The sequence below is a fragment of the Dendrobates tinctorius genome, unplaced genomic scaffold (genome assembly GCF_039654945.1).
Source record: "Dendrobates tinctorius isolate UK_male_01 unplaced genomic scaffold, ASM3965494v1 ptg000162l, whole genome shotgun sequence".
NCBI classification, from domain to species: Eukaryota; Metazoa; Chordata; class Amphibia; order Anura; family Dendrobatidae; genus Dendrobates; species Dendrobates tinctorius.
Window position 1 is genome coordinate 24,724,625 of NW_027361829.1, and position 17,976 is coordinate 24,742,600.

Here is a 17,976-nt window from a genome sequence, read left to right on the forward strand (position 1 = left end):
GTGTCTGTATGCAAGATTGTAAATCTCAGGCTCTGTTTATACGGAGTGACACACGCTGTCTCTGTATAGTTTGGACCATCATCAAACAGCACATATACTAAACTGTTTGCAAAGCCGACAGCTCTATACGAAGTAGGTCTGGAAAACTGGCAAATCGCCTCGGCTTGTTTTTCCAGAGTCACACACAGATAGCTTGTATTTGTCCGTGATCCCAGTTGGTACACGGTACTGTGTGAGGAGCGTACACCGCTATACGGTGTGTGAAATAATGAACGCTCGGTAAATGAACAAAATAATAAAAGATGGAGTGCTTTGAAAAAAGCAGTTTGAACAGCAGTGTGCACACACCAATGCAGCTATCAGGTACCCTTAAAAGGCAGCCTAATCACCACCAGCGCTGATGCACACAACTAAAATCCTCCACTTTCACTGCACACTAACTGTGCAGTGAAAAGCGCTAGCAGCAGAAGCTATTTTTTTTCTTCTTCCCTGCCTAACGCTCTCCCTATTCAGCATCAGCAGCAGCACCTCTCCTTGTTCTAAGATCGGCAGAAGTATGATGGCGGTCGGCGGTCACTGCCTTTTATAGCCCCTGTGACGCCACGAAAAGCCAGCCAATCACTTCAATGCCCTTCTCTAAGATGGTGGTGGCCACTGCACATGTCATCGTCCACAGTGTGTGTCCTCCACCATTGGTTGAAAAAAGGCGCTGGACGCATCATTTGAAACGCGACTTTGGCGCGTTGATCGGTGACCTCATGGCCGACCTCACGCTATGATCGGGTTTCGTTTCATGAAACCCGACTTTGGCGAAAGTCGGTGATTTTTGAATTTGACCGACCCGTTTCGCTCAACTCTAGTGGTACAGTTTTATAGGTCAGGTCATTCCAAATATGTGTACTTTTTTTGTTTATTTTTGTTTTTACATAAATAAATGTATTTATTGGATTAACATTTTTAATTTTTTTTTGTTCTTTATGTTGTGATTTTTGTTTTATATTTCTACAATTTTTAATAACTTTTTGTTTTATTTTTTACATTGTCCCAGAATGGAACATCAACTTTCCTAGCACTGATCGTTGATCTAATACTCTGCAATGCTTTTGCATTGCAGGGCATTAGATTTATACTTCGTGGGCAAGGAGGATTCATGTCAGCTCTTGCTCAGAGCAGGAGCTTACAGGCCATCATCCATGGGTGACCCTGCTGCTATCTTTTGGCCATGGTTCACCATGGAGACCATCGCCACAATGCAATTGCAATTGAGTTGTGCCTTTGGGAGCTGAGATGGAGTTCCTCCCTCTGCGATGCCCATCGATATCACTAAAAAAATATTCAGGATTGAGAGTCCTCAGTAGTTGATACCTTTTAATGGCTAACTGAAAAGATGGTAATACATTGCAAGCTTTCGAGACTACTCAGGTCTCTTCATCAGGCTAGACTAATACAAAATCTGAAGTCACATATTTATGCACAATACAGCCTAGAAAAAATGCAATAGATAAGACAAGTGACGTGAAGCAGAACTATCAATATGGGAGAGGGAGAAACATAAATATAAACATTGGACCAGTTCATAGATAAGGAGTCTGGATGTTTTATGGTCCTCTGATTGGGGTCTAGTTCTGTGTTGCCCCGCAAGGTTTTAAAAGGAAATTCCTTAATTGATGTAAAAAGACATAAATCCATGCGACACATTCATTCCAGCACTGAGAGTGTCAAAGTTCGCCATAAATTTGTACTCCCAAACTCGTCTCTCTCTCTGAGATGTGAAGTTACCTTTCAATACCAGTAATTTCATATCCATGCTGCTGTGATCAGGGATACAGAAATGTTTTGCCACAGGTAGATCCATTCTTTTTTCTCTTATTGTGTGACGATGAGCATTCATCCTTGTTCTAAGCTTTTGCCCTGTCTCCCCCACATACAGACCCCCAGTTGGACATTTAGTACAAATAATTAAGTACACCACATTAGATGTAATGCAGGTGAAAGTACCTGGGATCTTGTAGTCCTGATGTGAGTTGGGGATCTTTATCTTGTCCGTGGTCATTATAAATGGACAGGTTTTACATTTTTTCTGGTTGCAAGGAAAGGTTCCTGCAGCTGTTGGAGAGGACAGGGAGCTTCTGACAATGATGCTTCTTAAATTTGGGGGCTGCCTAAAACACAGCAGTGGGGGGTCTGGAAAAATGGATTTTAATCGGGCATCTTTTTGTAGTAAAGGTTGTAATTTCCGTGCAGCTCCCCTTAGCACCTCCAGATTTGGGTTGTAGGTGACTACTAGAGGCACTCGGTTATTTTCTTCTTTAGCTTTGTAATGTAGCAGGTGATTCCTTGACAATCTGGTGGCTCTTGTAATTTGGTTTTCAATTGTTCTTGGATGGTAACCCTGATTCAAAAAGGTTTTTTTGAGGCGACCAAGGTGTTTGTCTCTATCCATGGGGTTGGAACATATACGATTGTATCTGATGGCTTGGCTATAGATAATAGAGTTCTTTATGTGTTTTGGATGGAAACTGTCCCATTTAAGGTATGTTGGACGGTCGATTGGCTTCTGATACAGGGATGTCTCTATTTCATTGTTTTTTAGCTTAATGATGGTGTCCAAAAAATTAATCTCGGTACTGGAGTAGTTGAGTGTTAAATTGATGGTGGGATGAAATTGATTAAACTGTTCGTGGAACGTCTTTAGCTGTTCCGTCCAGATGATTAAAATATCATCAATGAAGCGGTAGTAGGCCAGGGGCCTGATGGGGCATGAGGACAAAAAATCGCTTTCAAGCTTGGCCATGAAAAGATTTGCATACTGTGGAGCCATTTTACTTCCCATAGCTGTGCCAGTCTCCTGTAGATAGATCCTGTTGTCAAATTCAAAGTAATTGTGGGTGAGGATGAATTTTATAAGTTTCACCACAGCATCAGCATCAGTCCCTGTGTTTTCCATGAAGAATTTGCAGGCATGTAAACCATCTTGGTGTGGGATATTAGAGTACAAAGATTCCACATCCATGGTGGCCAGGATGGTTCCTTCTGGTAGAGGACCTATTGCTGCTAGTTTATTCAATAGGTCAGTTGTGTCCTGAATGTAGCTGGATGTATCCTTCACCAGTGGTTTAAGAATACCCTCTACCCATCCAGATACCTGCTCAGTGAGGGTGCCCACACATGAAATAATTGGTCTTCCTGGATTTCCAGATTTGTGGATTTTGGGAAGCATGTAAGGCCCTAGATAAAACTGAACTCTGCAGTGATATGGAACAGTATTTCAGGAGACTGCGCCTGAGGGAATATTTCAATGATACAGAAGATTCAGAAAACACTCAGACCGAAGGAAAAGGGATCGTAACAACTAGGAAAAGGTCAGACTGGACACCTCCACCTGGACGCAACCCTCATTTGGATAAATATATAGACTCCTTCAGACATTTGATAAAATCCACAATCATAGACACTAACAGGAGACAAGCATCCAACATCAGTGCCCAGGAGAGAAAGGCCATACAGTCTTTAAAAACCAACAAAGAAATCATCATTAAACCTGCTGACAAGGGAGGTGCAATAGTCATGATGAATACGTCAGACTACATGAAGGAAGCAAACAGGCAACTTATGGACACATGCTACTATAGAAAATTGGAGTCGGATCCTACACAGGACTATTACAAGGAACTAAACAAGTTGGTTTCTTGTCTGCCTGACCAGTCCATAAGAGCTGGCGATGACCTGATACCAGAGACTCCAAGAATAGGGACATTCTACATGCTTCCCAAAATCCACAAATCTGGAAATCCAGGAAGACCAATTATTTCATGTGTGGGCACCCTCACTGAGCAGGTATCTGGATGGGTAGAGGGTATTCTTAAACCACTGGTGAAGGATACATCCAGCTACATTCAGGACACAACTGACCTATTGAATAAACTAGCAGCAATAGGTCCTCTACCAGAAGGAACCATCCTGGCCACCATGGATGTGGAATCTTTGTACTCTAATATCCCACACCAAGATGGTTTACATGCCTGCAAATTCTTCATGGAAAACACAGGGACTGATGCTGATGCTGTGGTGAAACTTATAAAATTCATCCTCACCCACAATTACTTTGAATTTGACAACAGGATCTATCTACAGGAGACTGGCACAGCTATGGGAAGTAAAATGGCTCCACAGTATGCAAATCTTTTCATGGCCAAGCTTGAAAGCGATTTTTTGTCCTCATGCCCCATCAGGCCCCTGGCCTACTACCGCTTCATTGATGATATTTTAATCATCTGGACGGAGTCTGAGCAACAGCTAAAGACGTTCCACGAACAGTTTAATCAATTTCATCCCACCATCAATTTAACACTCAACTACTCCAGTACCGAGATTAATTTTTTGGACACCATCATTAAGCTAAAAAACAATGAAATAGAGACATCCCTGTATCAGAAGCCAATCGACCGTCCAACATACCTTAAATGGGACAGTTTCCATCCAAAACACATAAAGAACTCTATTATCTATAGCCAAGCCATCAGATACAATCGTATATGTTCCAACCCCATGGATAGAGACAAACACCTTGGTCGCCTCAAAAAAACCTTTTTGAATCAGGGTTACCATCCAAGAACAATTGAAAACCAAATTACAAGAGCCACCAGATTGTCAAGGAATCACCTGCTACATTACAAAGCTAAAGAAGAAAATAACCGAGTGCCTCTAGTAGTCACCTACAACCCAAATCTGGAGGTGCTAAGGGGAGCTGCACGGAAATTACAACCTTTACTACAAAAAGATGCCCGATTAAAATCCATTTTTCCAGACCCCCCACTGCTGTGTTTTAGGCAGCCCCCAAATTTAAGAAGCATCATTGTCAGAAGCTCCCTGTCCTCTCCAACAGCTGCAGGAACCTTTCCTTGCAACCAGAAAAAATGTAAAACCTGTCCATTTATAATGACCACGGACAAGATAAAGATCCCCAACTCACATCAGGACTACAAGATCCCAGGTACTTTCACCTGCATTACATCTAATGTGGTGTACTTAATTATTTGTACTAAATGTCCAACTGGGGGTCTGTATGTGGGGGAGACAGGGCAAAAGCTTAGAACAAGGATGAATGCTCATCGTCACACAATAAGAGAAAAAAGAATGGATCTACCTGTGGCAAAACATTTCTGTATCCCTGATCACAGCAGCATGGATATGAAATTACTGGTATTGAAAGGTAACTTCACATCTCAGAGAGAGAGACGAGTTTGGGAGTACAAATTTATGACGAACTTTGACACTCTCAGTGCTGGAATGAATGTGTCGCATGGATTTATGTCTTTTTACATCAATTAAGGAATTTCCTTTTAAAACCTTGCGGGGCAACACAGAACTAGACCCCAATCAGAGGACCATAAAACATCCAGACTCCTTATCTATGAACTGGTCCAATGTTTATATTTATGTTTCTCCCTCTCCCATATTGATAGTTCTGCTTCACGTCACTTGTCTTATCTATTGCATTTTTTCTAGGCTGTATTGTGCATAAATATGTGACTTCAGATTTTGTATTAGTCTAGCCTGATGAAGAGACCTGAGTAGTCTCGAAAGCTTGCAATGTATTACCATCTTTTCAGTTAGCCATTAAAAGGTATCAACTACTGAGGACTCTCAATCCTGAATATTTTTCTATCTACTGGCTAACACGGTACAAAGATATACATCTTTCCTGCATCGATATCACTGTCACTTATATAGAGCTGACACCTGCATTTGATAGTGGTGACACTCAGTGTGAGCCAACACAGTCGTGAAGCAGTATATATGTATGGCAGTTTGCGAGAACGTAGCTCCCACTGTGACGTACATATGCGGCACAAGGGGTTAAAGAGAACAGGTCACCAGGTCACCAGGTCAAAAGTGGCCTGTTTTTGCTCTTATTTTAGTCCCTCTGCTTCTTTAAGTAATCTAGAATCTAAACAAGCCAAGACAAGAAAAAAATAAATGGCATGTTCAGGAGAGCAGCGAGAATAACATAAGAGCAAAAACTGAATACTTTTGACCTGGAGACAGGTCTTATATAGACTTCTCATGAAGATGTATACAATGTGAAATTTTACACAACTTCTCGGCCAGTTTTTATATTAAGTGATAGGCCTCACAGCTGTGTGCAGGTAGGATTTAACTGCCATTTAGATTGGAATCTGTTCAGTGTACTTTTGCGCTCTAAATCAAACAAGACATATATTGCAGTACAAGGCACAGATCTCTTCCATCCTGAAAAGAATATCAAGAAGCGTTTTTATAAGAGTGTAATATTTTTTTTAAATTGGCTGCTTATTGCTTTGCTGACGTCTATGTATTTCAATGCAGCTGAGTGCTCCGGTCCGAGTACCGGCGGCTGTGCCTGGTATTGAGACCCGAGACTCGTGTGTGTTTCTCGCAAGTGTGACCCTAACCTATAGGTGAGATTGGAGCCTGATAGTTTAGTTCTTTCAAGGTTATATAAAGAGGCACAACTATACAAGATCTTTTTTTTTTCTTCAAATAACCTACAAGTATTAAGAAATAGTGGTTTATTGTTAACGTAGCTCATAGCTGGTCTAGACCTGGAGAAAATTAAATGTATCAGAAGTATAGATTATGAAACAAATTTGTTCTTTTTCTATGGAAAAATTCTTCTTTGGTTTAATGAAATAATTCATTTTCTTATGTTATCCTATAACAAACATTATAAATAGATACAATGCTGTATGCTAACAGATTTCAATGGCCTCAATTTGATTGATTTTCTAACGTACATGCTTCCATTTGAATGGTTTTAAAAAACTCCCATTATTACAGATAGTAACGAGAAGGTTTTGCTCAAAAACTAGAGCTGAATTCTCTCAGTTTTGGCCTAAGAGAACGTATTTTGCATAATTGTTCATACATTAATTTCTATGAGTTTTCACTATAGCAGTATTCAGAAACTGCCATGCAATTAATAAACCTTAGTAAACAACGAGTACCGTTGAGTTGATTCCTCTTTGCTGTTGTTCTTCATTTACACTTTCTGTACCATTTTCTAAGTAGCTAAAAACTGAAAAAAAGATAACTGTTATTAGCTAAGTAAATGAACAGTTACAGTTTGTTGATATCTATAAATATGAAATAATTATCTTTCCTTTCCCTGAAAAATATTCTCTATGCTGCCATAATATATCTCTTGTAGACTATAAGAAGCCATTAACCAATCACAGAGGCTGAAATCAAATATATAGAGTGCCCATTTTATCATGTGGTATTTTTTGCTTTTCAAATGGCATAAGAGTGTCAACTTATATTCCAGACCATCATAAAACAACATTTGGGCCTGATATGGCAAATAATCAGAGCACCTGAACTCTGTGTTATGTCGATTAACCTTCCTTCTTTGACAATATCCTGAAGAAAGTCTAAAACAAAATAAAAATGCCAAATTGAGATTGAAATAAAGGGCAATTGTAAAATCGTGATGTATCATCTAAGGCCAATATCACATACTTAGTTTTCTTAGATCCCTCTCCAATGGACCCACTATTTGGGATCTGTGCCATTACACTAATGTGACATGAAGAATACCAGATTTGCACATGTGAAGCATCATGGCTCCTTGTGGTGACAGTTGGTAACCATCGTTAGGTGAGTTTGTCAGCAGTAAAGCTTTGACTGTTATACCAATAGGTTTTCCTACTTGGAAAGTCTGACAAACCCCATACAACCTGTGAACTAATGTGCTAACTCAGTTTAGGATTTCCATTCATCTTTAAATAAGCAGCTGTCAGGCATGACTTTGGAGAAAATTAAAATTACATTTGTTAAAACATTGAATTTTGAAACTTTTGACAAATACGGTAATTACTCGTAATTGTAATTTACTATACGCATGGCGCACACATCATTCAATACTCTGTCCTAATTTAGAAAAATGTGACAGTAACAAATTGTATCATAGTCATGTGTGCAGTCAGCATCTTACCTCTTTAATCTTTTTATTTTGGCATGCTAACTTGCCAAACTGCCAAATTTAGCATTAAGGTGGGAGACTGTTTGTAATGGAAATAAGAAATTTTCCTGGCAAAGAAGACTCATACTGACACAAGAGTAAGTAGATTCTAGATCCTTGTGTGAAACTTGTGAATGGAAAAATCATTAACATAACTCGCTCACCAAATACAGCATCCTTCAGAGGGATGGAGAGGGCACGGATACTAAAATGATCTGAAATGATATACAGTAGCCTTTACACTAAGAGAGCAGGACTTGGTTTAGGAAGACATTAAACGGTTGTCCACTTTCAGAAAATACTGCTCTCCTGACACAGTTTGATTTGAAAAAAGCAAACCCGTTTTACTCACTCTCCCTGAGTCCAGCACTGTGCCTTTCCTGCTACTGCTCCCAGTGCCTGATATTGTCTGCAGCGCTGACATGGCATTAAAAGTGTGACAGCCAATCAGTGAGCTGAGATTCTCTTTGTCCCGACTGATGGCCATTTGTCCCCACTGATTTTTGGAAGTGATTTGAAATGTGTCAGAAAAGCAAAAACTCACCACTATCACTACGTTGTCTGCCTATATCCAATAAATAGGAATTATCCCCTTCTTCAGGAACATCCAGTAAATCTGTAGTCTGCAAGAAAAAAATTCAAGAAAAACTATTCATTAAATAATGGAATACAAGTATACTTAGTGCATTATGGCTATATAGAATATACGTTCAAAATTCATTTACTTGGCACACAATTTGTGTGTGCCTGCCAGCCACAATAAGGAATATCTACCTACCTATCTATCTATCTATCTATCTATCTATCTATCTTCATGGCTGAAAGTGTTGGCACCAGTGAAATTGTTACAGAAAATGAAGTATTTATCGCGGAACTGTTAGGCGTCGGGTTCCTGCAACTGCAATTATTATTATTGATTATTTTAAGCACAGTGGACAAAGGAACATCAGAGCGCTGGAGATGGTGTTGTAACCTTGAGATTGTTATTTGTCAATAATTTTTATTCTCAAGTCCTCAAACAGTTCTCTTCTCCTCTTTCTGGTCTCCATACTTAGTGTGGAACACAGAGATAAACAATGCAAATATTGAGTCAACATCTCCCCTTTTTATCTGGTTTCAGGTGTGATTTTCATATTGCCCACACCTGTTACTTGCCACAGGTAAGTTTGAATAAGCATCAAATGCTTGAGACAATGTTGTTTTTGAAAAGGTGTCAACAATTTTATCTTGCCTATTTTGAAAGCTTTGAGTAAATTTATGTCCAATTTGCATTTTTTATTAAATTTTTATGCTGATACAACACACAAAAAGGAAATAAACATATGTATAACAAAAAATGTGTAATTGCAATAATTTTCTGGGAGAAATGCTTAATTGTCTGGAACCATTTCAAGGGTGCCAACACTTTTGGTCATCTATCTATCTATCTATCTATCTACACTGCTCAAAAATAAAGGGAACACTTAAACAACAGAATATAACTCCAAGTAAATCAAACTTCTGTGAAATCAAACTGTCCACTTAGGAAGCAACACTAATTGACAATCAATTTCACATGCTGTTGTGCAAATGGAATAGACAACAGATGGAAATTATTGGCAATTATTAAGACACACTCAATAAAGGAGTGGTTCTGCAGGTGGGAACCATCTCAGTACCAATGCTTTCTGGCTGATGTTTTGGTCACTTTTGAAAGTTGGTTGTGCTTTCACACTCATGGTAGCATGAGCCGGACTCTAAAACCCACACAAGTGGCTCGGGTAGTGAAGCTCATCCAGGATGGCACATCAATGCGAGCTGTGGCAAGAAAGTTTGCTGTGTCTGTCAGCGTAGTGTTCAGAGGCTGGAGGTGCTACCAGTAGACAGGCCAGTACACCAGGAGATGTGAAGGGGGTCATAGGAAGGCAACAACCTAGCAGCAGGACCGCTACCTTCACCTTGGTGCAAGGAGGAACAGGAGGCGCACTGTCAGAACCCTGCAAAATGACCTCCAGCAGGCCACAAATGTGCATGTGTCTACACAAACAATTAGAAACTGACTCCATGAGGATGTTTGAGGGCCCGACATCTACAGATGGGGGTTGTGCTCACAGACCAACACCGTGCAGGACACATGGCATTTGCCACAGGACATAAGGATTGGCAAATTCACCACTGTTGCCCTGTGCTCTTCACAGATGAAAGCAGGTTCACACTGAGCACATGTGACAGATGTGACAGTGTCTGGAGACGCCATGGAGAGCTATCTGCTGCCTGCAACATCGTTCAACATGACCGGTTTGGCAGTGGGTCAGTAATGGTGTGGAGTGGCATTTCTTTGGAGGGCCGCACAGCCCTACATGTGCTTGCCAGAGGTAGCCTGACTGCCATTTGGTAATGAGATGAGATCCTCAGACCCCTTGTGAGACCATATGCTGGTGCGGTTGGCCCTGGGTTACTCCTAATGCAGGACAAGGCCAGACCTCATGTGGCTGGAGTGTGTTATCAGTTCCTGCAAGATGAAGGCATTGAAGCTATGGACTGGCCTGCCCGTTCCCCAGACCTGAATCTCGCTCCATCCACCAGCATCACGTTACACCACAGACTGTTCAGGAGTTGGCGGATGCTTTAGTACAGGTCTGTGAGGAGATCCCTCAGGAGACCATCCGCCGCCTCATCAGGAGCATGCCCAGGCGTTGTACAGTAGGGAGGTCATACAGACACGTGGACCCCACATACAATACTTAGCCTCATTTTGACTTGTTTTAAGGACATTACATTCCACTTTAATTTTGTGTGTGACTCCAAATCCAGGCCCCCATTGGTTAACAAATTTGATTTCCATTGATGATTTTTGTGTGATTTTGTTGTCAGCACATTCAACTTTTCTACAGAACAAAGTATTCAATGACAATATTTCATTAATTCCGATCTAGGATGTGTTATTTGAGTGTTCCCTTTATTTTTTTGAGCAGTGTATGTTCAAAAACAAAGGAAGCACTACAGAATCTAATATCAATTGTGGTTTATGAATCACAATAATTCACCATTGCTATTGGACTCTTGAGCGCTGCCTGTTATGATGAGTCACCGAAGGAGGAAAAAACAAAATACCAGCTAAGTCCAGAAAAACCAGAGAGGTTGGCAGCTATCGGATTGCAGACCCCTGAACCTATCCACAACAACTAGCAGTAGCCGTGGGGGGTTCCTACGGTGCCCTAGACCCCTCAATCACAGCCGGAGAACTATATAGCCTAAAGACAGAAAGGGGAAAAACTAAACTGCCCCAGAGCAGACCCCAAAGCAATAGGCAGCCCCCAACATATAATGACGGTGAAGCAAGATGAAAACACTAACACAGATAGAAAGATAGGTTGAGCAAATGATGGGGCCCAAGCTAACTACATAGGACAGGATAGGAAAGCTGCTGTCTGCCATCGCAAAAACCCTATAAAAATGAGCCAACCGACTGATAGGAAAAACAGGTCCTGAAGTCGCTAGGCTTCAAAAGACTATACAGCACTCAGGTATATTCTGAAGACAGAGCAAAAGATCAACAGATCAGAGACAAAAATGGAATTCAGCTCACCCCCGGCCGGGGATGGCAGAACTCCCAAAAAACAAGGCAAAACAAAAACAAAACTGAAGAGTACAAAGCAGAGCAGAAAAACTTAGCTTTGAGATGCAGGAATCAGACTGGTCTCCAAGAATCCAGCAGGAAATTCACCAGCCAGGAAGAAGGGTGTCGGCAGCCTTATATCCAGTCCTCAATTCCAGCCACCCAGTCATCATCTAGCTGCCCAGGTGTCTGATAATCAGCCTCACTACCTTCCTTCACCAGAGGAGGGAGTTCATCAGACCTCAATAGTGAAGGGAAAAATGAACTCACAACAGTACCTCCCCCTTGAGGAGGGGTCACTGAACCCTCATCCATGCCACCAGGGCAATCCGGGTGAGCCCGATGAAAGGCATGCACCAATCTTTTGGCATGAATATCAGAGGCAGAGACCCAGGAATTATCCTCCTGACCATTACCCTTCCACTTAACCAAATACTGGAGTCTCTGTCTAGCCAGACGGGAATCCAGTATCTTCTCTACCTCATATTCCATGTTACCTTCAACCAATATAGGGTCAGGAGGTGCCACCACAGGAACTACTGGTTCAACAAACCTCTTCAACATGGACTTATGAAACACATTATGAATTTTAAATGTGACAGGAAGAGCCAACCGAAAAGAGACCGGATTAATAATCTCCAAAATCTTGTAAGGTCCAATAAATCTATGCTTAAACTTAGGAGAAGCCACCTTCATAGCGATATTTTTTGATGACAACCAAACCAGATCACCCACCTTAAACTAGGGACCAACGGTCCTACGCCGGTTGGAAAACCGCTGGGCCTTTTCCTGGGAGAGAGACAACTTATCCACTACTTGGTCCCAGATCTGGTGCATTCTCTTCACCACAGTGTCAACACCTGGGCAGGCAGAAGGCTCCACCTGCCCTGAAGAAAATCGAGGGTGAAAACCAAAGTTACAAAAAAAAAGGTGACATCAAAGTGGCAGAACTAGCTCTATTATTTAAAGAAAATTCGGCCAAGGGCAAAAATGAAACCCAATCATCCTGATCAGCAGAAATAAAACATCTCAAATACGACTCCAAGGTCTGGTTTGTTCTCTCCGTCTGCCCATTGGTCTGAGGGTGAAACGCAGAGGAGAAGGACAACTGAATTCCCAGCTTGGAACAGAAAGTCCTCCCAAATCTAGACACAAACTGAACTCCTCTGTCAGATACAATGTTCTCAGGAATCCCGTGCAAGCGAACCACCTGTAGCAAAAAAAAGGGCACCAACTCAGAGGAAGATGGCAACTTAGGGAGTGGTACAAGATGGACCATCTTAGAGAATCTATCACAAATCACCCAAATAACAGTCATTCTCTGAGAGACAGGCATATCAGAGATTAAATCCATTGAAATATGGGTCCATGGCCTCCTGGGCACCGGCAAAGGCATCAACAAGCCACTAGAGCGAGAACAAGGTTTAGACCGGGAGCAAGTCCCACAGGACTGCACAAAATTCCTGACATCATGAGACAAGGCGGGCCACCAAAAAGACCGACTCACCAGATCTCTAGTACCAAAAATACCTGGATGACCAGCCAATGCAGAGCAATGAACTTCAGACATCACTCTCTTCCTCCACTGGTCAGGAACATACAACTTTCCACTGGGACAACGCTCAGGTTTGTCCTCCTGAAACTCTTCCAGAGCACGTCTCAAATCGGGCGAGATGGCAGAAAGAACTACCCCCTCGCCTAAGATGGTAGCAGGCTTAGTCACAACAGGAGAATCAGCAAGGAAACTCCTAGAGAGGGCGTCTGCCTTGACTTTCTTAGTGCCCGGAAGAAAAGAGACCACAAAATCAAAACGTGTGAAAAACAAGGCCCACCTAGCCTGTCTAGGATTCAAGCACTTGGCCGACTCCAGGTAAATCAAATTCTTGTGGTCAGTAAGGACCACGACTTGGTGTTTGGCTCCCTCCAACCAATGTCTCCACTCCTCAAATGCCCATTTCATGGCCAACAATTCCCGATTCCCCACATCATAGTTACGTTCGGATGGAGAGAACTTTCGGGAAAAGAAAGCACAAGGATTCATTTTAGATGTCACAGGATCTTTTTGGGACAACACCGCTCCTGCACCAATCTCAGAAGCGTCCACCTCCACCTGAAACGGGAGTGAGACATCAGGTTGCCGCAAAACCGGAGCAGAAGTGAATCTTCGCTTCAGCTCCTGAAAGGAAGAAACAGCCTCCGGAGACCAATTCAGCACATCAGCACCCTTCCTAGTCAAATCCGTCAATGGCTTGGCAATACCAGAAAAATTAGCTATAAATTTCCGATAAAAATTAGCAAAACCCAAAAACTTCTGGAGGTCCTTCAAAGAAGTGGGCTGAACCCAATCATAAATGGCCTGTACCTTGGCCGGGTCCATTTCAATAGTTGACGGAGACAAAATAAATCCCAAAAATGAAATCCTCTGTACCCCAAAAAGGCATTTCGATCCCTTGACATACAGGGAATTCTCCCTCAAAATCCGGAACACAGTCCGAACATGTTCCACATGAGTGTCCCAATTCTTGGAGAAGATCAAAATATCATCCAGATAGATAATCAAAAATTTATCCACAAAGTCTCGGAATATATCGTTCATGAAGCACTGGAAGACAGAAGGGGCATTAGTGAGCCCAAAAGGCATCACCAGGTACTCAAAATGTCCCTCCGGAGTATTAAACGCCGTCTTCCATTCATCCCCATGCTTAATGCGAATAAGATTATACGCCCCCCTGAGGTCAAGCTTGGTAAACCAGCAAGCACCTTTAACTCTGGTGAATAGATCAAAAATCAGGGGTAACGGATATTGATATTTAACAGTAATTTTGTTGAGGGCACGATAGTCAATACAAGGCCTTAATGAACCATCCTTTTTAGCCATGAAAAAAAACCCAGCACCTAAGGGTGAAGAGGATGGTCTAATATGACCCTTCTCCAATGCCTCCTTAATATAGGATCGCATAGCCTCGTGCTCGGGTACAGATAAATTGAAAAGCCGACCCTTGGGGAATTTACACCCCGGGTTCAGCTCAATTGCACAGTCATAACTCCTATGAGGAGGCAAAGACGCAGACTCATTCTCACTAAATACATCATAAAAGTCAGCCAAATAGTCAGGAACATCATGCGACTGGGGAGAGGTGGAGAAAACAGGAGCATCACTAAGGGCACACCGACAACCCCAACTCACCACAGACAAAGATTTCCAATCCAGAACTGGATTATGGATTTGCAACCAGGGAAACCCCAGAACAATGGTATCATGCAAATTATGCAACACCAAAAATCTGCAATTTTCTTGATGGTCTGGGGCGACCCGCATTACCACCTGGGTCCAAAACTGAGGTTTATTCTTTTCCAAAGGAGTAGCATCAATACCCCTCAAAGGGATAGGCGTCCGCAGAGGTGTCATAGGAAATCCACAACGTTTAGCAAAATCCAAGTCCATCAGGTTAAGAGCTGCTCCTGAATCCACAAAAGCCTTGGCGGAAAATGTGGACAGGGAGCAGATCAGAGTAATTGCCAGAAGAAACTTAGGTTGAACACCACCCACAGAAAACGTGTGTGCACAACGTTTCTCTCATTTAGGGCAGACAGAAATAATATGCGAGGCATCTCCACAAAAAAAACACAGCTTATTACGCCTTCTGAACTCCTGACGTTGCGCCCTAGACAAAACTCTATCACATTGCATAGGTTCAGACATTTGTTCAACAGGTGGCAACATCTCTCGTGTAGTTTTGCGTTCACGTAAACGCCGATCCACCTGAATGGCTAATGACATAGAATCGTCAAGACCAGAGGGAACAGGAAATCCCACCATAGTATCTTTTACAGTTTCTGACAAACCCTTCCGAAAGAGGGCTGCCAAGGCACCATCATTCCAGGTAGTAAGGACCGCCCACTTTCGGAATTTTTGACAGTACAACTCTGCCGAATCCCGACCCTGGCTTAATGCCAACAGGGTCTTTTCAGCCTGATCAATAGCATTAGGTTCATCATACAACAACCCCAAGGCCTGAAAAAATGCGTTCACATTATTCAGAATAGGATCATCAGGTTTCAAAGAAAACGCCCAATCCTGGGGATCGCCGCGCAGCAAAGAGATGACGATTTTAACCTGCTGCGCGGAGTTCCCCGACGAGTTAGGCTTCAAGGCAAAAAATAATTTACAATTATTCTTGAAATTCAAGAATTTAGACCCATCCCCAAAAAACACATCCGGAGTGGGAATCTTTGGTTCAGCAGCATGTGAATGAGCAAGATAGGCGGAAATTCCCCGCACTTCAGCAGTGAGCTGCTCCACACGATCAGACAATTGCTTCATCTCCATTGAGAGAAAAATTCCCCCTAAGGCCTCAGAGATATAGATGAAAAAATATGCACACAAAAAAAAATTCTTACACTTTTTTTTTCCTTTTTTTTTTTTTCTCTTACAATTCTCTCCTGCTATTGAGTACCCTAGGATCTGCGGTAGGGCTGGTGATTCTGTTATGATGAGTCACCGAAGGAGGAAAAAACAAAATACCAGCTAAGTCCAGAAAAACCAGAGAGGTTTGCAGCTATCGGATTGCAGACCTCTGAAACTATCCACAACAACTAGCAGTAGCCGTGGGGGGTTCCTACGGTGCCCTAGACCCCTCAATCACAGCCGGAGAACTATATAGCCTAAAGACAGAAAGGGGAAAAACTAAACTGCCCCAGAGCAGACCCCAAAGCAATAGGCAGCCTCCAACATATAATGACAGTGAAGCAAGATGAAAACACTAACACAGATAGAAAGATAGGTTGAGCAAATGATGGGGCCCAAGCTAACTACATAGGACAAGATAGGAAAGCTGCTGTCTGCCATCCGCAAAAACCCTATCAAAATGAGCCAACCGACTGATAGGAAAAACAAGTCCTGAAGTCGCTAGGCTTCAAAAGACTATATCAGCACTCAGGTATATTCTGAAGACAGAGCAAAAGATCAACAGATCAGAGACAAAAATGGAATTCAGCTCACCCCCGGCCGGGGGTGGCAGAACTCCCAAAAAACAAGGCAAAACAAAAACAAAACTGAAGAGTACAAAGCAGAGCAGAAAAACTTAGCTTTGAGATGCAGGAATCAGACTGGTCTCCAAGAATCCAGCAGGAAATTCACCAGCCAGGAAGAAGGGCGTCGGCAGCCTTATATCCAGTCCTCAATTCCAGCCACTCAGTCATCATCTAGCTGCCCAGGTGTCTGATAATCAGCCTCACTACCTTCCTTCACCAGAGGAGGGAGTTCATCAGACCTCAATAGTGAAGGGAAAAATGAACTCACAACAGCTGCCCTCATTTTTTAGATATGTATCAAAGTTTGCCTGGGAGGATTTGCACCTGCTTTTTTCAGCTTATACCACTGCTGTGCCTATATTTTTGTGCATCTATCTATCTATCTAAATGGGAAAAAATCAGGCAGCACTCCAGTTCAAGGAAAAATGGTGGGCTTTAATCCAGCACCAAGTGGTGCAACGTTTCGACCTCACAGCGTGGTCTTTGTCAAGCACCGTGAACTGGAGTGCTGCCTGATTTTTTTCCATTTATATTTTGCGTTGGACAACCGCATTACTCAAGAAATATTGCACCCAAAATCTGCTCAAGTTTGTGCTGCTATCTGTCTTTTCTATTTATCAATCTAGCTATCTATTTATCTATCTATAACCTGTATATTGAACAAGTACGAATGCATAGTAATGGGTAATAACAAGGCAATAGAAAAAAATACATAAAGATACTGCTTGAGTATAAATAATAATATAGAAATATTGCACCCAAAATCTGCTCAAGTTTGTGCTGCTATCTGTCTTTTCTATTTATCTATCTAGCTATCTATTTATCTATCTATAACCTGTATATTGAACAAGTACAAATGCATAGTAATGGGTAATAACAAGGCAATAGAAAAAAATACATAAAGATACTGCTTGAGTATGCTGCACCAAATTCATGAAGCTTTTAATACCACTTAATGAGTTCCATGCATCTTTTCAAAGGCCAGAAATGCTATTTCAGTCAGTGAGTGAATAACAAGGAATACTGTGATAAGTATAAGAAAATCCTAAACAAATGTTCACTTGACATCATTGTACTCACTGTAGAATTTCTCCAAAAAGCGATTACAGAGACAAAACAGAGTATCCAGGCTATTGGAACACAGCTTACTACAACACTGTCTTTTACTGATGGGACAAATCTCAAGAACAAAACTGGCAAAATTCTAGGAGATCACAAGAAATCCCTCCAGGGTATATAGATGGACTGATTCCACCAGTACCAGTCCATGGCGAAGACAACAAGACCTGCAGAAATATGGATCTTTCAGCTCAGGAAGCGACTCTTCAACCGGACAGAACAG

The 17,976-nt window shown here is 42.0% G+C and overlaps 1 protein-coding gene across 3 annotated transcripts in view; it reads right to left on the bottom strand.

Moving 5' to 3' along the window:
• Window positions 1-17,976, bottom strand: part of STAC (SH3 and cysteine rich domain) — a 707,138-nt gene that overhangs the window by 196,971 nt on the left and 492,191 nt on the right. For all 3 annotated transcript variants that reach the window (XM_073549909.1, XM_073549907.1, XM_073549908.1), the window contains 2 exons: window positions 8,547-8,625; window positions 6,987-7,057 (listed from right to left, as the gene is read on the bottom strand). In XM_073549909.1, coding sequence (XP_073406010.1) covers window positions 6,987-7,057; window positions 8,547-8,625 — 150 coding nt within the window. The remainder of the gene's footprint in view (window positions 1-6,986; window positions 7,058-8,546; window positions 8,626-17,976) is intronic.